This window comes from Eleginops maclovinus, chromosome 7 (assembly GCF_036324505.1).
Source record: "Eleginops maclovinus isolate JMC-PN-2008 ecotype Puerto Natales chromosome 7, JC_Emac_rtc_rv5, whole genome shotgun sequence".
NCBI classification, from domain to species: domain Eukaryota; kingdom Metazoa; phylum Chordata; class Actinopteri; order Perciformes; family Eleginopidae; genus Eleginops; species Eleginops maclovinus.
This window is the reverse complement of record NC_086355.1, coordinates 14407018-14430043: the sequence shown is the minus strand read 5'-3', so window position 1 is coordinate 14430043 and position 23026 is coordinate 14407018. Positions and strand designations below refer to the sequence as shown.

The 23026-nt window shown below is 40.2% G+C and overlaps 1 protein-coding gene across 2 annotated transcripts; it reads right to left on the bottom strand.

Moving 5' to 3' along the window:
• Positions 1–18: 18 nt before the first annotated feature.
• bard1 (BRCA1 associated RING domain 1) lies at positions 19–21531 on the bottom strand. Of its 2 annotated transcripts, none has more exons than XM_063887048.1 (11): positions 21157–21531; positions 19423–19479; positions 18698–18846; positions 17074–18110; positions 16591–16671; positions 15534–15706; positions 9720–9846; positions 8982–9114; positions 7518–7610; positions 2308–2405; positions 19–368 (listed from the first exon to the last, which is right to left on the bottom strand). In XM_063887048.1, the coding sequence occupies exons 1-11, from the start codon at positions 21246–21248 to the stop codon at positions 21–23; spliced, it is 2388 nt and encodes a 795-aa protein (XP_063743118.1). In that variant the 5' UTR covers positions 21249–21531; the 3' UTR covers positions 19–20. The 2 variants fall into 2 exon arrangements, with proteins under 2 accessions (XP_063743118.1, XP_063743119.1); XM_063887049.1 differs by having other exon boundaries at positions 17074–18107.
• Between the last annotated feature and the right edge of the window lie 1495 nt (positions 21532–23026).

Below are 23026 nucleotides of genomic sequence, written 5' to 3'. Positions count from 1 at the left end.
TATATGAATATGAAACCTGTTTAAACTGATGTTTGAGGGTCTGACACGGGGAGGAGGCGGAAGGCAGCGATGCAGTCGATGATCCAGCTGGAGGGCGCTGACCACACCTTACCTCGCCTCACTACTGCTGGCTTGTGAGGGCCCTGGCAGTCAAAGATTATGTACTGAGTGCAGAGGGCCTGGTCAGAGCCCGGCAGAGCGTGGTAGGCCGCAGCACTCAGGGTTTGTGTCACGTCGCTGTCGGGCTTGGGCTGCCGGCTCAGGAGTTGACCTCCTCCTTCCCGGAGCAGCTTGGTGAGCTCGTCTTTGGAAGGTGCCTTGAAGGAACCCAGGAGGAAGAAGAAACAGCCATCGAAGAGCGGAGGGAGCTACAAAATATTAATTCAAGCATTAGTAAGCGCTTTTAATAAATCTAAAACACAAAATGGTCTTCTTTCATAAAAAAGAATGTTAGTCACTCCAGCCAACACCAAAATAAACCCCCAGTCCCAGAGAACAGTGGCTCAAGGATTAAAGTCTCTCCTTTTGTCCATGTCGGAGTTAAACACTGAATAATTTCTTTGCCAATAAATCTAGGCTCTCATATTTCCAAGTGTCTGTGTGAAGGCTTTGTATTTACTTCTTTGCAGCAGAGCCAGGAGACAATTTATCAGCACCGTTCTCCAGGCAAAGTCGGAACCATTTAGCATTGCTGTTTAAAGCAGCAGTGAATTAGGCCACTGGAGACTCTTCTATTCTCTGCATCAATGAACTCAACTGTTTTGGGGAGTAAACTGGCTCCCTCAAGAATTTCTAGTGAGAGCGTTATTTGACTACATTTTGGTTGAGTTTACTTTTTCTTTAATTTATGATTGATGATATTGTTTTTACTAGAATGGAAATGTTGGATTCAGAAGACTGACGGAAAGACATTCTTACAATATGGACAGCCTAAATCTGCTAGAGTAGGTTTTTGTCTAAACCGGGTAAACAGGGCGCTCTTACTTTCGGCTTGACCCCTCATACCAAAGTGATGCCGGAAAACAACATTTCTGTTCATCAAAAACTTTATAATTACTCCAAAATATGTCAAACAGAGCGTTACACTGCTTTGTTTTTACGGAGCTCCTACGTCACGTTGTTGTTTATGTCCATGGCAGCATCTTGTATGCATGATGATTTTCTAGAGAAAGGGTTTATAAATCAAGCCTGCCTGCACAATCACCTCTAGAAAAAAACTCTGTATAGACGACCAAAGTGCCAATCATTAAAATATTTCTTACAATTTAGAATATACAAACAATGTGTATAGGAAGTATTAACTACCCTCAGATGTTTTCATATCACATTGTCTTTCTACATTGAATCAAGGAATTAGACATTAAAACAGAAAAATAATGTGTAACTGAATTCTATAAATCTATCTAAAGTAGGTGTACTTGGTATTAAAACTAAACTAAACGGTTGACAGCATAGGTATTCAAAACCTCCAATATTAAGTAACGGCATCTTCGGCCTCTTACAATATTTCAGCCTTGAGCGTGTCTGTAAGCTTTGCCATCTATAAGTTGCAGTGTGTCCCTGTCCTTTGCAAAATGACAAAAGCTCTGTCTCGGTTCAGTTATGAAGCTGCATATCCTCGTTTATACTGAGGTCCTGACTCTGACTCGGCCACAGCAGGACATTAATGTTGTTGATGTGTGGTCGGCTCTCCAGCATAGCCTCGACTTTGTTTGGAGTAGTTGTTGCTCTGGAAAATAAATCCTCTCCCAAATCACAGCTCTCTCATAGTTTGCAGCAAGGTTTCCTCGAGGACTGTGCTAGTATTTTGTTGAATTCATTTTACCCTTCATTCGTATAAACCTTACAAGGCCTCCTGCAAAGAAGCTTCCCCACTGCATCATCCTTGTAACACGGGGCTTTGAGGTGGAGTTAGCGTGTTTCTGCTGCCGTATGGTATTCATTTAACACCAAACACAGCCTTTGATATTGTCTAAAACCCTGGCTTCCATAATTGGTACTTTCATGTTTGTCTTCCTGCACCAGTTTGTGTCCATTTTTCAGAAAAACGCTGATCAAAGGTATATGTGTGTTATCGCAAACGGTTGAATACTGATGTTATCAATGTTTCCTTCCTATTTTCACAATTTATTTATTTTATTGTGCCAAATTGCAAATTGGAGTATCACAAAGCCAATGAAATAATTAAAGGAAGAACTTTTCACTCCATGCTGATGAAGAACAACAATGTCTGGAAAGGCAAGACAGCGGGTCTAGACAATCTATAATAATCTATTTGATTAGTTTGTTTGTATGCATCTCATTTACCAAGCTACATCTGTTGATGCGACTTCGCTGTGGGCCTTCTCCCGCTTCGTGCTCATTTTCGGGCATCCACTTGCCTGCCTGTAGACATGCCTCCACCCCTGGCATCAGAGAAAGAGAGAAAAGTTGAAGTTACAGCTAATTATATTGACTTAAAAGAGTGTGACAGGGCAATTGTGAAGGGAGAAAGACAAAGCTCATGTTGAGTTGGAATTGTAGTATTGGCAGAGCTGCAGTTGTTGACATAGAACGATGCCCACAGCGTGATGGAGTTAATGATGCAAGCATCGTTTTAAGCATCTCCAGCTTAAGCAGAAATCGAGCATCATCTCTCGCTCTCTTCATCTCCGAAGGTTTTACAAAGTCAAATTAGCACTGTGTGACAGCCAGCATCTTCTCAGTTAGAAAATAATCTTTATTTCTAAATCCTTACAAAAAGCATCTTGAAAGACAGAAAAGTTTGAGCGTAGCAGATGCGGAGACACACATTTTAATGAGCCCCCACTGTCACAGATAAAACATGCTTTTTTACACGACACTGATCCCAGTGCTGCAGATCCCTGTAAATGTTCCATTGCTGAATACCATGTATGGGGTATAATAAGGAAAATTGCACATCGAAACAAACTAGATTTGGTTGAAAAAACGGCTCTTTGTATAAAAGGTGTGAAAGATATCTGAGCGTTAGGCTAAGCGTGAATAACCATTTTGATTATGAATGTGCAGAGATTCTCACAACGCTTGCAACTGTTGCCGGTCATGTTTCACAGCAGGGCTTCCAGATGCAAGATGTGGTGGCAAGAACAGAGAAGGGTAAAGTGTGTGTGTGTGTTTCTATATCTTGTCACAATACAGCACTGTCATGAACCAGCACGTAACACACATAGAATTCACACAGTCTGCAGTCGTGGGGCCGAGTGTAATTACATTTATTCATCCCCCTTAATTACAGCCTTCATTCACAGGGAACGTGCCAGAGACTTGGGCAGAGACGAGGGGAGATACTGCGGTTAATCACTCCGGACGCTCACGTATAGTGAGCGTCCGGATATTTGCTAATTACGTTCACAAAGACTTAGAGCAGAAAACACTTCCCATCCATTCCTTCCTGAGTTAATGAATGAGTGAACAGCCAGATGAAGCTACTTCATTGGTTATACACAAGACCAAGTGGATACTAGAGTTGGATTTTTGTGAAATTCTGAAGGTCAACTGTGACACTTCCGTCTCCGTATGGGGTGCAACAGCTCATTCTTTATCAATAATCAGTCTCTTAACTACAAACCACTCTGTGCAAATGTGGCATAGCAGCATAACATCGTCCCACAGTTGAGGCCTTGGTTCAATGCCTAGTATTAATGCCTCCATTAATAAGCAAGTGTGTAATTGGACAGGTGCCCAGGAGCAGCCTCTTGCTGGAAAAGAACGTGTGAGGACAGAGATAGCACATGGTTGCATATTTCCTCCTGTCAATAGTTGTAGTTGAAGTAGCAGTGGCAGGAACAGAGGTTTAGGGAAATTAAAAATAATAGTGAAATAAAGATAAGACGACGTTAACATTTACATTTTGGGATATGAATGTTTCTTTCCAAGAGTGAGAGAAAACTCCTGTTTTTAAGAAGAGTATGGATCTGCAGTCCGAGGAAGGGGAAAACAGTTGGTCTGGCACTGTCAAAAATAAACAAAATATTCCCGACAACCCCCCCTATAGAATCCTTATTAACCCAAATCCTATTGCAGAATCCCCTCCTATGGCTCAGGGCTGCAAGTACTCAATGGCAGAGTTTCTTAAAATATTTCAAAAATAAAAGCCATTGCAACTATGCCATGCTACAGTAGAGTAAGTACCTCGCTCTCCCTGAAGCCATTAATTGTATATACAGCTCTGGAAAGATTTAAGAGACCACTGCAGCATTATCAGTTTCTCTAGTCTTACTTTGTATAGGTATGTGTTTGAGTTGAATGAATGTTTCTCTCTTTTATTCTTTAAATTACTGACAACATTTCTCTGCGTTGGAATTCAACAGACTGGAATGGAATGGCTGCCATACATGTAGGGCTTATGATTTAAGAAATCTGAAGTGGTCTCTTTGCGTCGCCTGTAACCAAGAAATAATGTAAACAGGGCTAGGCAGACAAGATATTAATAAGTCAGCTTTAGGGCAGCTGTGGCGCAGGAGAGGGTTACCCACTAATCGAAAGATCAGCTTTCGATTTCCAGCTTCTCCAGAACACATATCGGAGTGCCCTTCGGCAACTTACAGAACCGCAAATTGCTCCCGGAGGCCAAGCCATCTGTGTGCCTATGTGTGTGTATGTGTTTTGGCCCTATCAGTGTATGCATGTGTGAGTGAATGGGTAAATGTTGGCATGTAGAGTGAATGAAGACTACTAACAGTTGGGCATTGAGATTAATATCCTTATATAATCTCAAGTAAGTGTATTCTGAAAATGTTGAAGCATTTCTTTTAGTAACAGGTGCATGATGGAATAAAGCGTCTAAAACTTTTTTTTTCCATCCTGGGAGTAAAGACTTTAAGTTGGACTGGCTCTTTGTTAGGCGGGATGAAGTTGTTTTTCCTGTTTATAACACTGAAGAGAAGATGCTTTACAAAAAGAACAACTGTGTAAATGAAACACAAACCCGAAAAGAGGTAGGCTTGGGCTCGTCCTAATTGACAGCGAAGGCACATGCTGTAAAAGTAGGTGACAGTGAGAACTCAACTCGATGCACAAAAAACAAGGACAGACCCAGATAAGATGCCACAGTGATTGTCATGAGGAAGACAGGCTGTGTCAGGAGCTCAGCCAGCGTGTAGAAAATAGAAAGGGGGAGGATGGGGCCTGAATTTGGTCTAAACACATCAAATGTTATACCGTGACACAACCACCCACCTAAACACACACGTTTAAACTTTTTAAATCGCTTACTGGAAGAGACAAGCGAGCATGCCTTTTCACTCCACACACACACGCACACACACACACACGCACAGTGAAGAGACGCTACTGACGGAAACACCAGTGAAGGGCACACCAAGGTGCCAGAAAACTCTTTGACAGCAAGTCTCTTCTCGCTTCCACTAAAGCCGACTTCCTCTGAATGTGTGCTTGTTGACTTGGTTCAAGGATGTCAGAGAGACGGGCTGGGAACAGCAAACATTATTTCTAAGTATTCATCTCGGTATAAATCCAACAAAGTGAAAAAAAGAGTTACCAATCTTTCCACCGCTGGTAATATTAAAGCCTTGAGTCCCATTGATTCGGAGATTCCTTTCCCCAGTCACCCTCCCACTTAGTTTGACTGTCAGACATGTAAGCAGACAAACCATTTACATGAAAACGGGAAAAAAAAATTGTTTGTTTTTATGTTTCCTAGGACATTCCAGGTGTTGCAGAAAAATACTATTGCGTTAGGGTTCTTATTTCAAACACAGCCTTGTTTCACCTGAAAGGTTGCAGAGAAGAGGTCGATCAAGGGTAAAATGCACGAGTCCCACTAGTTTGGTGCAGAGGAGGCATTAAGACAGCAGCGTATATATATTCAACCCATATTATAATCTATTATTATGTTTCCACTGAAATGTGGGTGCTGAAGTCATGCACAAACAGCGTACTATCCAACACAATCGCACCACACTCCTTCCAGAGACAGACATGCAGGTAAAATGTTCTTTGGGATTCAGAGACGAACACATTAAGTTATTCCATACTGTCCGTGCACCACATAGTCCAATACACCTGCGCTGTGCTCCCAATGTAACCTCCCAGATCTTTTAATTTATCTTATTGCAACAAAAATAACTAACATATCAAATGTAGAGGGAAATCCTAAGGCTACAGCCCCTTTTGAATGTCTACTGAATACAGATGAGACCCTGTAGGTAGCACAAAACAACATTACCATAAAACGGGTTAAATAATAAAACTGTTGAAAATGAAAGCTGGTTATCAAGTAGCTCAGTTTGCCGAGCAGTCCAATCTAGTTATCTCAGGGATGTGAATGATTGTTGTGTTGTGTGTGTGTGTGTGTGTGTGTGTGTGTGTGTGTGTGTGTGTGTGTGTGTGTGTGTGTGTGTGTGTGTGTGTGTGTCTAATGTTTTTTGTTATTATTTATGACTGTTCGTTCAAGGACCTCTCATGGGGGTGGCAAAATGTATTTCCAGCAATTAACTTAGCTAAAAACAAACTTTGCCTTGTCTGTGGCAGAACACATTTTTGCCTTCGAGTTGGCTCAAAAGCTGACTTAGAAAAAGGTTGGTCTCATTTTAAAACCATAGCATCTGCAGATTAATTCATTGCCTACGAAGATACACTAAAGTTAGGCACGATAAATTTAAAAAACGTTCAAATCTTCCACTGAGAGCACCTATTACAAATGGGTTCTCACAGGAGGATGACGTTTTGATTCATAGACGAATCAAATGCTGCATTTAACGTTTTACACCAGACAATAAATCACCTGCTATGCAGGAGCCCCCAAAAAATATATAGTCTACCACACAAAGCCACGTAAAAAAAACATCTTTATGTTATATGGACTAAACAAGCAAGTAGTATCTGTACTCTATTAGCAGTAATTACCCTTTTAATAGCAGACACTGCCAGGCTTGCTGAGTCCCTGTGTCTATTCTTTTTCCTAGGCTACACTAACCAACAGCTCTGCAGAGGTTTCGCAACTAGCATGAGAGGGGAATCAACCTTCAACAATAAATAATATAAGCAAATTTCCAGAAATGTCAAACAATTCCCCAAAGGCAATAAATAAGTAGGCTTGTTCAGTAGTCCAGAGTGAGTACGACAAATAAATTAACTGACATTTTGTGCTTCCTCGTCTAATGATAAATGAATTATAAATAACCAAGGCACTTCAAAAACACTTCAAACTGTTACTAACAGTAAAAAATGCTTGAATAAAAGTTATTAAAAAATAGGATCAATGTGTCATTGACTCATGTCACGTGATCGTGGGCTGCAGTGTGTTTCGACTGATATGAAAATCAGTACATTAATAAAATATTCATACTCTGGGCTAATCTCTTTCATCACAGTTTAAAACAGAACAACGGGCCAAACTGAGCCCACATTAAACATTGAGGATATTTTGGATAAAATCAGCTTCTGTGTCACTACAGTAGGAAGTTACACAGGTACCAACTGCAACAATGTTAAACATGTCATCCAAAAATAGCCTCTCTCCTCTATATACTCACAGCTGAATTTGACAACCCGGCAGCCAGCAAGAAGACCCAGGAGGGCGGAGCTGGTGGTGGGCATGTGTCCTTCTGGCACCACGACATGGCTCACTGGAGGAAGACACAAACACACACACAGCAGCCAAATTTATAAAAAGGTGCGAGTAAGTTGTGCTACACATGCAAAACTAGATGCAGCCTGCTGCTGTCCTCCTAGTGAGACTAAAGGACTGAGTCAGCTAAACAGAGTGTGTATGCATGCTATTCGTGCAAATTCAATTAGCTAAATAGATCAAGTACTAAGTGCTTCAAGAGTAAACATTTATAAAAGTGCTAAGTGTATTCAGCCTTAATTTCACAATTCCGTCCGTTGATACTGCCTTGTTTTTTCCCTCTCAGCCAAGGTTAGATAAGTTATCAACACCTTCTGTTCATCCAGAGAAAAACATTGGAGCCCATCCTAACACATTCCTGGTTTATCCCTGAAATATGCTGCATTTTCAGTAATTCACTTACTTTTCCTGAGTGCAAAACTGTCAAACTATTCAAGGCAACAAGGCGACAAAAATCCAAGCAGCGGCTTCTTTCACAAAATGCTTTAGACGATAATTATAGGTTAATTAAAATTTAAGCACAAGCTCATGGCCTCTTTATTCAACAAGTGAGCAGGGTTGACAAGTACAAAATGAGCATAATTATTTCTCCAGGGCAAATGCATCTTACATTGCTCATTGACCGTGGGTTTGTATCCTCGAGTTCAAAATGGGAAGAAAAGAAAAACATTTTTTGAAAGCACAAACTTTCGCCCCTACGGTCAGAGGAGGGAGAGTTGAAACACACTTCTGTTTTTCATTAGAGCGTATTCATCCCTTTGACAGTACCTCCAAACATTTTATGAGGGATGATTTCAATTACTTTTGCTCTGTGGTGTTCTCCCAGCCATTACTATGCAACAGTGAAGGAGCTGCTGCATCACAATGATGTATCCAGCTCTAAAAGCACTTGTTAGTTACTGTTGAACCTTCATGAGCGATAATTCTAGAGGCTTTTACAATACGAGGAGCTCTGGGTAAAGTAAGGCCTGTAAAGCCTTGTAGCAGATAAAAATCTGATTTCTTTGGTGGTGAAAGTACTTTATGTAATATTCACAACCAACATCATGAGCAGAGGAAGACATGACCATGACTAGAGACTTCTTTGGTGCTTCAGTCTGCAATTTACCCATGATACATCCTTCAGTTGAACAGGGCATCCCAATGATGGTTGAAAACCATCAGTGTTTGGCAGTGAAAATACTTACCAGCCATTGTCCCAGTGTAGCAGCAATTGGCCCTCAGCTGCAGTTCATTTGCAGTGTTGCTGGGAGACCATGCGTCTCAAAAACACATCAAAAAGCAATCATATGTGACCGGTATTTTAAAAGGTTTCCCGAGGAGCATTTAGGGAGTTTAAGAAAGGGTTTCTGTAGCGAAAAATCATTACCTGAGCCAGAGAAGGTGTCTGCCATCCTCCCTCCCAGTAGCTCTCCCAGTTCGGCCACTTGAAGTTGTTCTGTCTGTGACAGCTTAGTGGTCAGAAAGACCGCCATTTCATCCCTCCTCACACAGTCACTCACCTGAGAAACGACACAACAACATGGTTAGTAGAACAATCGTGACCTTTAAAGTTAATGTAACAGTACTCAAGTTAAAAGCAAGAGTGACACCATTCTCCAAAACTGCAACTTGATTGACGTTCGATTTTAAGAAGGTCAGCATTTGATTAGCTTTTTCAATTTTAACATTTGTTTTCCAGCTTTGGCGGCTAATCCATCGTTCGATTCTGGATTTTGGGATCAACACATTTTGTGGTTTTATGCCCCGACAACTGTTACTTTGTTTAAAAATATAGATTTCAAGCTGCTGTATCCACTATATACTTTTGGGAATGTACAACGCTAAGGCCACATAGTCAACTTTAAGTTATTTAAAAAATGTTTAATAACAATAACTTATCTCCCACTGTTGACTTTAATTGCAAGCTAGCAGTAAGTAGTTGTTTAAGGTTTGTAGAGAACACGAGATACCAAAAGGGAATTGCAAATCCTGCTTTTGATTCTAATGATAAAAATCATAAGCTCATTTTGTTTGATATTCAATTCAGAAATAAGATTATGACAACCTTATCTAACGGTTTGGATGGAATTAAGAAAAACATAACGAGATCTCCAAGTGGACTCACCATGGAGAGACTAGCAGAGGGGCTGAGAGATGTATCAGCACATTGGTTCCCTTCTGAGGCTTCCTGGAAAGTCTCCAGCATCTCTGGACTCGCTGCGTAATCTGCAGGCCGCTTTCCATACTGGTTACTGTGAGGGAGAAAATAAAACAGTTATTATGTCAGTGTCTCACAGGATGCATACACTAGTGGATTTATGCATTTTCTGCAACACATACCACCTGGTGAAGAATAAATTGTAGCATTATACTGCCAAAAAAAATGTATTTACTTCAATGTGTTAACCACAAATTACATCAGTGTAAAAATGTGGATGTTTCGTTGTGTACTTGCACATATGTGGCAGGGTAATTAATCGTGGCAGGTGCGATAAGCCAAGGTAGTTTTCCTCTTCAAATGGCAAGTGGTTTTCAAATGTACGGTTACTTCATTTAATTTAAAAACATAATGTAGGTCCAATGAATTAAGCAGAGAACATATCTGTGAATTAACATCAACTGTTTGAACATCAAATTAAAAATGTATTATTGTTAATAAATGTACATAGTATTTTGCAAAGATTAGACCACAAGCAACCAAAAGCCAAATTGAATAGTGGTAAAGAAAAAAATGTCTACTTAACCAGATTAAAATAACTTAACCATTAGATCCCTAAAATGTATTAGGAGGTTTTTTAAAGATGTTATCGCGTCGGTCAGGCCTTATTTCTTAGTGAGGTTGTTCCGGAGTCTTGGGGCACTGACATGAAACCCTGATATTTTCAGACATATCAGAAAGACCAAAAAAGTCTCGGCACCAAGAATCTCAAACACTGCTTTTATACATGGCAAAAAATAATGCAAATACAATGCCTTCAACCACTTATTAATCTGCCACAGTTCATTTTCAAATGGTATCCTCATGTTCCTGTCTCTTGGTAACTACAAAGAGACATACATGCTTTACCACTGAATCAAATTAACTAACAATAGCTATTTTTAAAACCAAAATGCTATTGTTGTCCTGAGTGGAAAACAATTGCACAAAGCTTTGACAGACACTAACACAGCATCAATGATATTTAGTTAGAGCTCCAAAGCAAAGTCTTCTCCAAAAAGTTACACATTCCCAAATATCATTTCAGTACTTCAGCCATTGGAACATTTGGGTACTTTTTTTTTTTTTTTTGGCCAAGAAGGACACACAAAAAACAAAATCAATATTTGCCATTCCAGAGCTCTAAGGAAAACAATTTGGCAATGTCACACTCAGCTTGTTCTACGAAACTGTGCATCCATGTGTGTTATTCACTTGTTGGAGCGTAATTGTTTGATATGAGGGCGAGCGGAAATCTTTGTTCTGCTTCATTCCTGTCATGTGCATGGACAACACATGAACACAAGAAAATCTCATGACTGAATAACACTACTGGAAAGTGCTGAGTTCTAAAAGCCCTCTCAATTAAATACATTTATCTGGTGATAAGCACATTTCCTTTATTGATTTAGTATAGCTATTTAACTGTGATGCACTATATCCCCTCAGCATAAAGTATGTGTAATGGAGGTTTAGCAGCATCATAAAAGCAGCATTATGCAAGAGACTCAAAGAGAGGGAACTATCCCCAGGTTACAAAAGACACAATAAAAGACACTTTTAAAGAATGTATCTTTAAGTTTAAAAGAGCGGCATGAAAGAAAACTGAGGTCACCTTGAGGAAAGAGGGAGAGGAGAAGAGAATGAAAAAAAAACAGAAGACAGAGGAGGAGACTGAGAGAAGATCCAAGCCCAGCAGGTCGTCTCTAAAAGATTAGGAGTCAGCAAAGATAACACCTGGGGGACAATTAATAGGTCCACTGGTCCATAAAATATTTCATTTGGATTCATGCCCCTAACCCAATACACACACACAAACAAACATAAAATGTCCCTGACACTTATACATATGCACACTGGCACTGGTGTTATGCAGTCGCACGTGAGGAGAATATCTGGAGAAAAATAATAAAGCGTGGAAAATTGTGCTGGAGGTAAAATCATAAACACTCTCCCACAAGCCTCAGCATTAGGTACACAAGTGGGAGGAAGGCGGTGGAGGTTTTAGAGGATACCCACTCGAAGCATGACTCTTATACTAAACGGGAGGAGGACATTTAAATATTAATTTCAGGCTGAACACAAATACATAGTTCAGTTGAACAATAGCAGAAAAAGCTAAAACACCAATACTGATTCTTCTCAATTACATACTGTATCTGATCTGTTTGCTTTGGACACATTTTCCTTGATCAATTATATGGATTTTATTATGTTAAAACCTACATTTCTGTATCAAATGCACTGGTTGTTAAAAGAGAAGCTATTAGCTGTTATTAAGATTTTATGACTTTTATGAGCTCACGCACACCCAACAGCCGACCAAGCTTGTGCACTACGCTCAGCAGTGTGTCTTGAAGGAAGTCATATATCTAATGACGGAAAGACGTCGGGAGCAACTGATGAGGCAGAGGGCGAGGCCTGAATGCATTTTTAATCAAAAGGTTCATTAGTTACATTTCCTTCTTAAACAATCCACTCTCAATTTGTCCTGATGGTTGGATCAGCTGGGTGTTACAGTTTATAGTCTGTGATGCAGAGGATGACTCACCCAACGCCTCCATTTAACCCTGTAACAGCGCTGTGTAGTGTTGTTGTTATGCAGAGGCCCTTCTTTGATGGCAAAATGAAAAAAGAAATCACAAATAATCAAGAGTGGCTTTCCAACACATTGGTTCACGCTTTCTAGAAATACCCGCAAACATTATCATTCGAACAGGAAAAGGACATCCACAACATAATGTCTAGTTTCATTAAAAGCAGCTATACTAAATCAAATAAACAACATATCGTACGAGACATCTGTAGAACAGTAGATTGTGTATTTATGGTAGAAGCCTATTTTTGTATCGATTATTTATTTATTATTATTTTAACTTGTATTATTTATAACAGTTTTATTTGCGACATTTCTTTTTAAGCTGGTCTTTTAATCGTTGAACTCTATTATAATTATCATTAAGTTTACATTATTATTTTTTATTGTATACATGTTTATTTTATAGGTGTTTTATATTTTTCTGTATTGATTATTTTAGTCTTCCTTTATTTTCTCGAGAGGGATCATTATCAGTTATTGTTTTTATTATCACACGTTTTAACTGCTTGTGTCTTAACATGTGTGTGCATGTGTTCAAAAAAGGTCTTAAAGGGATAGTCCGACGATAATCGACTTGTGCAGACTTTCCTTGGAGAGGTGCTGGTATGGGGGCAGTTGGTGAGTCTTGTAAAACAGTTCTTTTTAATAAACTTCAGGTTTGCAAACTATGTTGTAGGTGCTCCGTTTTATGTGTAGGGACCCTAGTCATGCTACTGCAGAGGTTTGGTGCTATTTCGAGCAATGTTAGTGGTTAAAAAATGCTGTTTTGGAAGCGTTCTGCACACTGCCTCGATCGAATGCACTGTAAGCCATTTGGGCTATTAGCGTTGCTCCCGGTAGCTCCGGGGCAAGCTCTATAATGGTTGATGAATGAAAAAAACTCTCTGGGGGGCTCACTTGATCAGTTTTCATGCAGAAAAAGACCATGGGGTACATTTTCGGCGGACTATCCCTTTAACATTTGACCTGAGGTGAATGTCTTGTTGTTGGCTTTAATTTAAGATGTGTAAAACACTTCAAGCTGCACCGGCTGTATGAAAAGTGTCGTATAAATAAAGCTTTATTAATGCACATATTGTAATCACTATTGTATGTAGTGATGCAAGTCCGTTGGCTAATTGGCAAACCCAGTAAACAGTCAATGGTAACTTTTGGAGACTGTCATTGCTTGTTTATCGTTTGACTCAGAGTGCAGTGTAATTAAACCGATCCAGTGTATAGGCGGGCCAGCGCGAGGCACACAGGTGATGTTAATTAATGTCTGTATGGATTCAGTGCTTCAGGCTTTGAATGGTCATTAGTACTGAGCCAATTGAAATACGGTTTGTTTTTCCCATCTCGTCAAAGCAAGTTAATTTTCATGCCGTACTTCACTTAGAATAACTACATGGTGACATCTTCAAACCTATAGTGTGCAGGGAAAACTAATAAGCAGTAAGAAATGTAAAAAATATACAGAATTACATGATCCTTCAGTGAACATATGCTACCAGCTGACACCTTGCAGACCTCTCTGTGGCTGTCCTTAAGTGCTGCAATGATGTTGATATTAATGTTTGCAGGACTGAAACTTATAGTCCGGAGCCCTGCTGTGCATGCTGAGCTGCTTCTTAGAAAATGCTTACACCTGTTGTTTTTGAGATAGCAGGTAATGGTGGACTGTTAAAAACACATTAGGCTTCACTTAAGACTTCAGAACTTTATCATAACCTACAAAGCATGTCAAATACTTTTGCTTAACAGAAAGTGGACTCAGACGCAGTCCAATAACTCAAATCTAATGTGCAAACACAAATGTACGCAGAGCAACAATGAAAATCTGCAGAACCTGGATTTCCAGAAACCCTGAGCTGTGTGCCAATCATTGCATTAGGGATTGCATTGGCAGATGTCTTGGTGTGTCTATTGTGTCAGTGTGTGTGTGTGTGTGTGTGTGTGGCGGTTGAGGCAAGGATTGCAATCGTCTTGCAATGCCCTGACAGACAGCCCCCATCACTGCCTTTATTCTGCCTTGCAAACGAGTAACAAGATAGACAGTAAGAAATCTAAGACCTGGTGATCAGGACCCATCGAAGCAAAAAGCCAACACAGGGAAACGAAGACGGGACAAGACAGAGGATGATTGGTACGCGACGGTTGCAAAAAAGAGCACTAACTGGCCAGCATGCCGGCCCTGATCAACTAATCTATTGATCGCATTTATTAACCAGCATCCTCTCCCTCATTATCGATATTGTGCTACCCCACCTCCGCAGACAGGAAACGCTGATACAGCATTAACTGATTGACCAACGACTTATCTGCGTCCTTCGATTTCCTTAGCTCTATCCACCTACGTACTGCCCTAGCACCCGCATGTCCTTGATAATAATGGGCTGAATGCGAGTTGCACTGATGGGGAAACAGGAATTTGAAGATTTATTTGCGAGGGGGACAATACGCACTGGTCCGGAATAACAAAAGAGCCTTTATGATGTGATGTGATGCAATGTAATACAATAGGGGTGCAATAAATATAAAACTGCCTCTAATGTTTAGTTTTTGTTGGGAAGTTGTCAAACTCTGTTATATTGTTTATATTATTTTGTCTACCTCAATTATTTACCTATATCAGAAATTAATTGTATCTAATACATCACAAACTACCTCACCGACACAACGATTCAACTTTTACCACATTCTCTCTGCTGCAAACTCTGAGATTTTAGCCTTTGCACACCATTTAAAATGTAACAAAAACAATATAAACACACTTCAGGAAAGGGAACACCAAAAAAAAGGATAACAGGGCCAATTTAAGTGCAATGTACCGCTATGTTTTGTTTTCTGTGCAAAGTGCTGCATTAAAATGCAGCCCTTTGGCAAGGATAACCGGATGACCGGAAGGACAAGTACCAGTTCTAAGGCTCCATTTCAACAATATCAAATCAAAAATCTTGTTTATAGGTCTGACACTCACCTGACTGGAATCACTTGAGTATTCTTACAAATGAGTGTCTTTGATCAGTGATAGGGACAACTCAAAAAGGGCCGGTGCGAAGCAAACACGCCATCTGTGTGAATCGTTTTACATGTAAAACTCCTTTTCTTAACCTGAGGACCCAATTAACTCCCCGTATAAACCAACCGTTGAGGTGACTTACAGTACGCTCTGCGAGGCTCCTTGCTGCAGCAGCAGTTTGACGATGGCCGGGTGTCTGTTCCTCACAGCATCGTGGAGTGGAGAGTCATTTTTATATCCAGGAGTATTCAACAGGGCCCCCCTTGAGACCAACACCTCCACAACCGGCAGGTGACCCAGGTTACACGCTTCATGCTGGAACAGAGAGTAGTGATGCTCAGAAGTCATCCTGCTGAGCTTTCAAAGAGTTTGTTTCTCTTTTAAATGCAGACATGAGCTTCAATCTTTTTATGGGAATGTTTTAGAAGGGATGTGCAGTTCTTTCATGGGATATTTTGAAAATATATCAGATGTTTCAGCTCAATCACACTTCAATAGTTTGGTAAAATTCAACTTGAAAAATCTTCTAAGAAGAAAACTTCAATAATATCCTAACCTGCAGATCTAAAATTAAAATGAAAGAGAGAAGCAGCTTCGCAAAAGCGAGTGTTTTTAAAGGTCATGTTTGCTACTTGAACTGGAAGGTAATTTGACAAGTAATAACATTAAAACCATTTAAGCAACTGCACTGTATTTAAGTCTGAAGAGTTTTAAAAACTGTGTAACCCTAACATTAACTGAGCCGTAAACCACAATGATTATGGAAGTGCAGGGGTGGAAGAAATTGTTTATGATGGAGGTTTTGAAGAATAAAAATGTAATAAATAGAGATATTAAGCAAAAAAAGTGGCGCTTTCATGCACATTCATACCGGCCGTAAATCGCAGAATAATTAAGTATGTTGGTTTACTAGAGAAAATATCTACATGTAGATTTTGGGCAGAATGAACAGCTGCACTGAATGTGTCTGTGGGGAAAACGTGTCGCCATTTAGTCCAACAAACAACATTTTTCACACTGCATGTAAAAATAAATGGGAATACCATATGTTACTGTCAATGAATGCCATACATTTATTTATAGCCCAAGGAGAAAATAAATAAATGTTCAATTACCAATATCTGTATTTTTGTGACTCAGTTTTTCCACACAACAAATAAAGCTTGCAGATGCATCACTAGGTTTTTTATTGGACTTACCAGAGGGGTCCACCCAGCATTATCCTTCAGGTTGGGGTCAGCGCCCTGCTCCAGGAGTTCCTTGACAGCCTCCACATTGCCCTGCAGGACCCCGAGAGAACAACAAACCTCAGGTCAGAATTGCAGCGCTGTAAACGCAAGGCTTCAAACACAGCGGCTGATCCCGGTGTACCAAAGCTCCGCTGTTTATCAATCACACTCCACAGTGGGCCATTGATTATCTTGTCTGGGATCCAGAGGGGGATTACGGCTATGTTTACAAGGATTACGGCAAGACCGTTAATTCTCAGCAGACCGGAACACGGCTGTCTGATCATCTGAAGACTAATATGTTCAACTAAGCGGAGCAAACCCCACAGGAGGAGAAGACATTTTAACCAGCAGATCAATCTAATACATGTATTTTTTGTTTTATTGCTGTCACTTAGCTACATAAACGTTTGGAAATTGATTGAAAGGGAAAGGATTTTGAAACCTCCCCACCTTTATAGCAGCTAGATGCAGCGGCGTTTCGCCCTTGTGGTTCCTTTTCATGACCGCAGGGCTCCCTGAGGGGGTCCGTCCCACAGATGGACAGGGAGAACAGGGAGATTTTTTTCCAACAGTGGATGGGACAAGTGGGCTGCCTCCTTGCTCTTTTCTTGAGTTTTTGACACTTTTATCACCTTTGGGGCTAGCCGAAAAAGGGCTCAGGTCAGCTGGAGACATCTGTGATCTTCTCCGCCTGCCTGGGGAAGCCCTGGGCCGTTTTGGCGTGGTCTCCAAAGTGGCATCTTTCTCCTCCGGTCTGGATCTTTTTGATGAAGGCTTTAGGGGAGATCTGTCTTGGTGCTTTTCAGGAATGCGAGTGTCGGGCGGTTGCTTGTCGACACTGTCCGTCATTTCCTGACCAGGCTGTGTTTGGTCATTCAGTGCAGTGCTGCTGCCTCCTGAGAGACTCTCCCTCGTGGTGTCGAGTTCATTAGTACGCACTTGTGGCCCTTCAGTCAGAGTCTCGGCAGACGTGACAACAGGGCTTATGAAGGAAACTCTTTTGCTGGACCTTCTTGGCCCTTCAGCGTGGGACAGCTCCTTTTCCTTTAAAGCATCCATCTCTTCGGTAGTCCCCCATTGCTGGTTTATAGCCACCAGCCTGTTCTTCATCATCTTCTGGTTGCTCTGTTTCCGTGTGGCCTCAGTGGCTCCAAGCACCGAAACCTTCCTGCTCGGGGCTGTTTTCTTAGTTGATCTCTTCTTCCTTTTTTCATTTTTGCATCGCTCAGAAGAGGAACAGTCTGAGTCTTGGGAGGACGGGGTGAAATTGAAAACTGACAAGTCCTGACTTGGAGCAGTAAAGGTGTCTAGCTTTGCTGCAGCCGTTTTTCCAGGAGATGTGCTCTCCGGTACGGTGACCTCTGAAGGCTTCTGCACTGTGCAGCGTACCTTGCGGCTTCGGGGGCTAAACCAGATCTTGAAGTTTTTCTTGTGTTTGAAGACAGGACTTTGAGGTTGAGTTTGGATCTCAGCTAGGGAGGACTCTGCTAGAGAGGTGTGAGGAAATAAAAACTGGTTCAACAAAAGTTCCTCTCCTTTAGCAACGATATAAAAAAAACATATTTTAAAAAGGCTCTTTGTAATTATAACAACATAGAATATGTTGGGATGAAAAGGGAATAACATCAAACCTTAAAATTATGCACTTCCAACTAATAATAAAGACAGTTGACATAAGTAGTGAAGTGCTTAATCCCATAGCTATTTCCGTTTAACTCTAGACAGGCTGCAGATGTGTTCACATTAAAACTACAGACTTAAAAAGTGCCCCTGTAGTTATTTTTCAAAACTGAGACCTACTTACAAAACTAAGCACTGCAATAGATAATTGAATCATATAATTACTATCATTACCAGGGTGCTGGATGGGCGTTATAAAGCACAGATACAAGCCACTAATACTTTCATTCAGAGATTAGATTGATGGAGAAAAATGCTAAATGTTTCAGTCAACATTTGACAGAAGGACGTTAGGCAGATGACCGTGGGGAGAATGATAACGAATGACACATGGATTTGAGAATAAACTTGTTAATTATTCTTATGAAGCTGTTGTGTAATGGCTTCCATCTACCTGGCAGTTCTATTGGATTGAGCAAGGACTCCAAACCGCAGAAGAGCTGTATGATGCTGCTGAGCTGCCTGTTGATTTTAATGTCCTTCACCCACGCAGGACTCTGACATACCACGCAGCCATCTCCGGCCCCAGGGCCAGCACAGGACCTGAGCAATAAACAAAGTTTGGATTAGCAGTTCAATCACTACCCGGTTCAGTAAGAAGAAACACAATGAGCTTATCGATTTACCTGTTAAGGCTATTCAGTCATGAAGAGAAGGAATAAATTAAGGCTAAAGTTTGTGCCTAATAGGGACATTAATTCCCCTTAAGACTTTTAACTTTGCAAACCATGCATTGCCAACAAACCACGCTAATGCCATGGAAATCCAGTACTTCATCTGCAAGATGAATGAACCCCATATCAGGAAAAATGTGAACTACAGAATTTCTTTTTTTTTATCTCCTTCATATCCCTCAGATGTGTGAAATGCCTTTAACAACAGTGCTGTTAGTTGTGAATTTATCCCAAACATAGTTGGTGTTACACAATATAAGTACATTGGGTCAATTCCCTGTAAGTGCACTAGTAAACCAGCATGTATAATCCTGGCAGTAACAGACCTAAAGAGAATGGAGCCATAATAAACACTTTTATATACACTTGTGTCTGTCCACCATGAGACAGGTGTATTATCAGTGAGAATGTTACAGTAAAATACATTTTGTTGAGGTTACATTACCTGCACAGCATATGCTCGCACATTCCTAGACACAAAGGCTCCGTCATTAAATTCGAGCTGGAAGAAAAGAAAAACATTTTAAAGTGGTCACTTCAGTCAGAGTAGGCAATACCAATATTCTGGTCTGTAAAAAGAGGAAGGATATACAAATACTAGCAGCTGAGAGATTGTACTTTGCATGGACAACGGTGCTAAGTAAGAGGTCAGGGGATCAAGTCCTCTGCGGACTATGAATGTCAAAACATTTAGTACCGCGAGTAACCACTTCCCTATGAACATCCATTAATAACTCACTGTGAAATACGTAGTCTATGCTGTGTGATGCCCCTGTGGGTTTATCTGGAGAGGGTGTGGCTGTAGGATGTCTAACTTTGATTGCAGTAACTCAGGGCACCTGGGCCCGGTGCCCTGTAGCTACTTAAAGTCTCCCTGCCACACTAACTCTCTGCTCTGCTCCTCTCTGCTCTTTCCCGCAGGCACCAGGTTTTGGTTTGGTATACTTACTTAGTTCTACTTTGTACATCTCAACACCCTCACACATACACGTCCATGCAACCCTCCCGCTGCACTTACACTACTGATACCACTGACGTCCACACCTCATCCTTTACTTATTTGTGCACTTCTTTAATTTGACTTACTTTAATAAAAATATCTTTTGTTACCATTAACATGGTGTGTCTCTCTTTTGTTGTGGCCTTTTTGAGCCAGGTCATAACAGCTGTAAAATCTAAAAGCCAAGAAGATTCTCAACTCCAGCAGACACTGAGGAGAGTGGACATCTCCACTTCAAATATAGCGTAATAGGAGACCTTTAAGATTCAGTCTAACTATTACATTCTTATATCCACAATTTGTTTTAAAGTGCAGTTTCTGTTTAGCTTTTGCACAAAAACCTGGCTTTTCAATCCTCAGGGCAAACCAGCGAGTCTGTGTAATGCTGTCATCTCTTGTATGTTAGTTCTGCATTCATTTGTTGGTCACTTGGTCACATAACATGAAACCTTTTGGAGAAAAAAAACACAACTTTATAATAAATTAACAGTATTTTTATACAACTGTACGCTTTTGAAAAAAAAAACATGTATATTTTAGAAGACTAAAATTCCAATAAAAAAAGAGGCGTGTCTTTTGTGTCCAGTGTTGCAACAATTGCATTGGGTTGGAATTATTCGTCTCATGACACGAAGCTATTTTCTTTTCAATAAACAATAGCATAATTATCTTAATAACATAAACAAGTTTAGCATTTTTGATAATATGAACAATTTAACCCGGAATTATTAAAAATAAGACTTTTGTGAACGTGTGAAACTGAGAGGAGACCGGTGTAAATGTCAAATATATATAACTTAAATCTAACTCTTCCGTTTTGTTTTCCTGCTAAATTGCTTATGTTAACTGACTCACCTTACAACACTACTCTTAATAATAAATAGAAACTTTTTTTGTCAAAGACAACACCAAACGTGGAATAAAATCGATCATGTTATGCCCATAGAATGCTGTTCAATTAAAGTTATTACAATCAGGTGAGGTATTGTTAGTAGTTAACGAGCTAGCTGAGCATTGTGTAGGCATCTTCCTCTATGATTTTACAGCAGGTCCGACTGGTTGTAACGTTTTTCATTCGTAGGTTACCTTCACACACACACAAAAAAAACGATGCTTCATTATCTCTCGAAAGTGGCATTACATCACTTTTACGTTATAGTAACTCTAACGTAAACTTACCATTTGGAGCAAAGCAGCAGTTGTCGAAAGTTTGCAACCGCCTCCTTAGTGTTCTTCCAATCCTGTGTAGGAACGACGGCAATATTATCCATTATCAAATGATTTGATCTGTCTCTTCTGTTGTTACTTTGCTCTTGTTTGAAGCTTGCACAACAAGCCGAGTTGTTTACTGTCTACTTGCGTCTCCCGCCAAAGATTTACGGAAGTCATCTCTGAATGTTGCCATCGGTGTCATCGCGATGACGCAAGTTCCGCCAGTCTTTGCAATAAAATCAAGATAAAATGAAAACGTGTATCGTTAAAGACATCAAATAATCCGTGTAACTTCGTATCGAGTCTCGTCTTTTCCAAAACCAGTGAGCAGTTTTTGCTTGTTTACATTACATTACATAAAGGATCTTGCGAGCGAGGGGCGGGGTGCAATTCTCGGAAGTACTTTCAAAATAAGAGCCATCGTCTGGTAAACGAGAGTTGATGATGTATTAAAGTCTTTACATATAGTTGGAATTACAAGACTGAGGCATTTGAGACAGGCTTTAATGCCCTATCAGAACCTATGAGCAGTGGTGGAGGAAGTACTGAAGTGTAGTACTTAAGTAAAAGTATAAATACCCAGCAAAATATATACTTAAGTAAAAGTAGAAGTACTGCATCAAAAATCCTACTTAAGTAAAAGTCATAAGTACTGACTTTTAAATTTACTTTAAGTATTAAAAGTAAAAGTACTCACGCTATTGGTTGTTTTTCAATGTCTAGGCCATTTTGATGAAGAATGCAGGTATAGCTACAGGTAATACTTAAGCCTCTACAGAAGTCAGTTAGTAATAACTATAAGCAACATGTTCATTGGAAAGGTTGGTTTACTGATTGTGCTTACCCTCTATAATACCCTCTGTGCTGCTCACCATCTATAATACTGTTCACACTATAACTAACAATTTTCTGATGACAAGTTATCTACCAGGGATATCATCTGCAAAGATAATACCATTAAGACAAACCCATAAAGACAACATAATATACCTTTAAATCATTTATTTAAGTGATTGCCTATTTTCTGTAGTTTCTTGGCACATAAAAAAAACAATCATAAACAACAACAATCATAAACAACAACAATCAGAAACAACATGTTAAACTTGCATGTTACTAATTTGCCAGGAAGTCAAATGTAAGGCTGTCACAAGAGCATGGCCGTATAAGTGCCATACAGAACCAAATTTGCATTAACAGAACTTTTTGTTTAAGTTCATCGAGAGCTGGTTTTCAAAGTTTTTTGAGCCTAATCTGCCTCTTTTGGCAGAAAAAATGTGCCCTGCCGTACTAAAGAGCCGTTCACATGCCGCAGAGGCAGGCAACGGCGTGTTGATCTTGAGGGACAAATTGGCAACTGTGGGCACTGACTTGAGGGCATCCATGGAGGTAACCGAGTTTGCCAGGTAGGCATCCAGTTGTTTAGTGGTTTCCTGGACATTTCCCTTCATCAGGCCAAAGTAGTCCTCCTCCTCTGACCCGGAATGGATAACACATGATGGGACTGGCTCATCCTGCATGTATCTCTTGATGTAATCCATCAATCATTAGCTATGTCAAGCTAGCACGCTAGCTTGACATAGCTAATCTACCAGCTTTATCTAACCACTAGGCTACGTTAAATAAATAACTACGGTACTATCATATTATTTTTGATGCTATTGCTGTGTGTCAACATGCATTTAGCTAGACAACATTACAATGTCAAGTCAGTAACCAAATTAAATATATATAACAATATGCGAAAGTCACAGACATTAACTTAGCATAGCAAGAACTCTGCTTACCTCGATATGCTTCTTCAAATTTGATGGTGAATTTTTGAAGGCAAGCAACT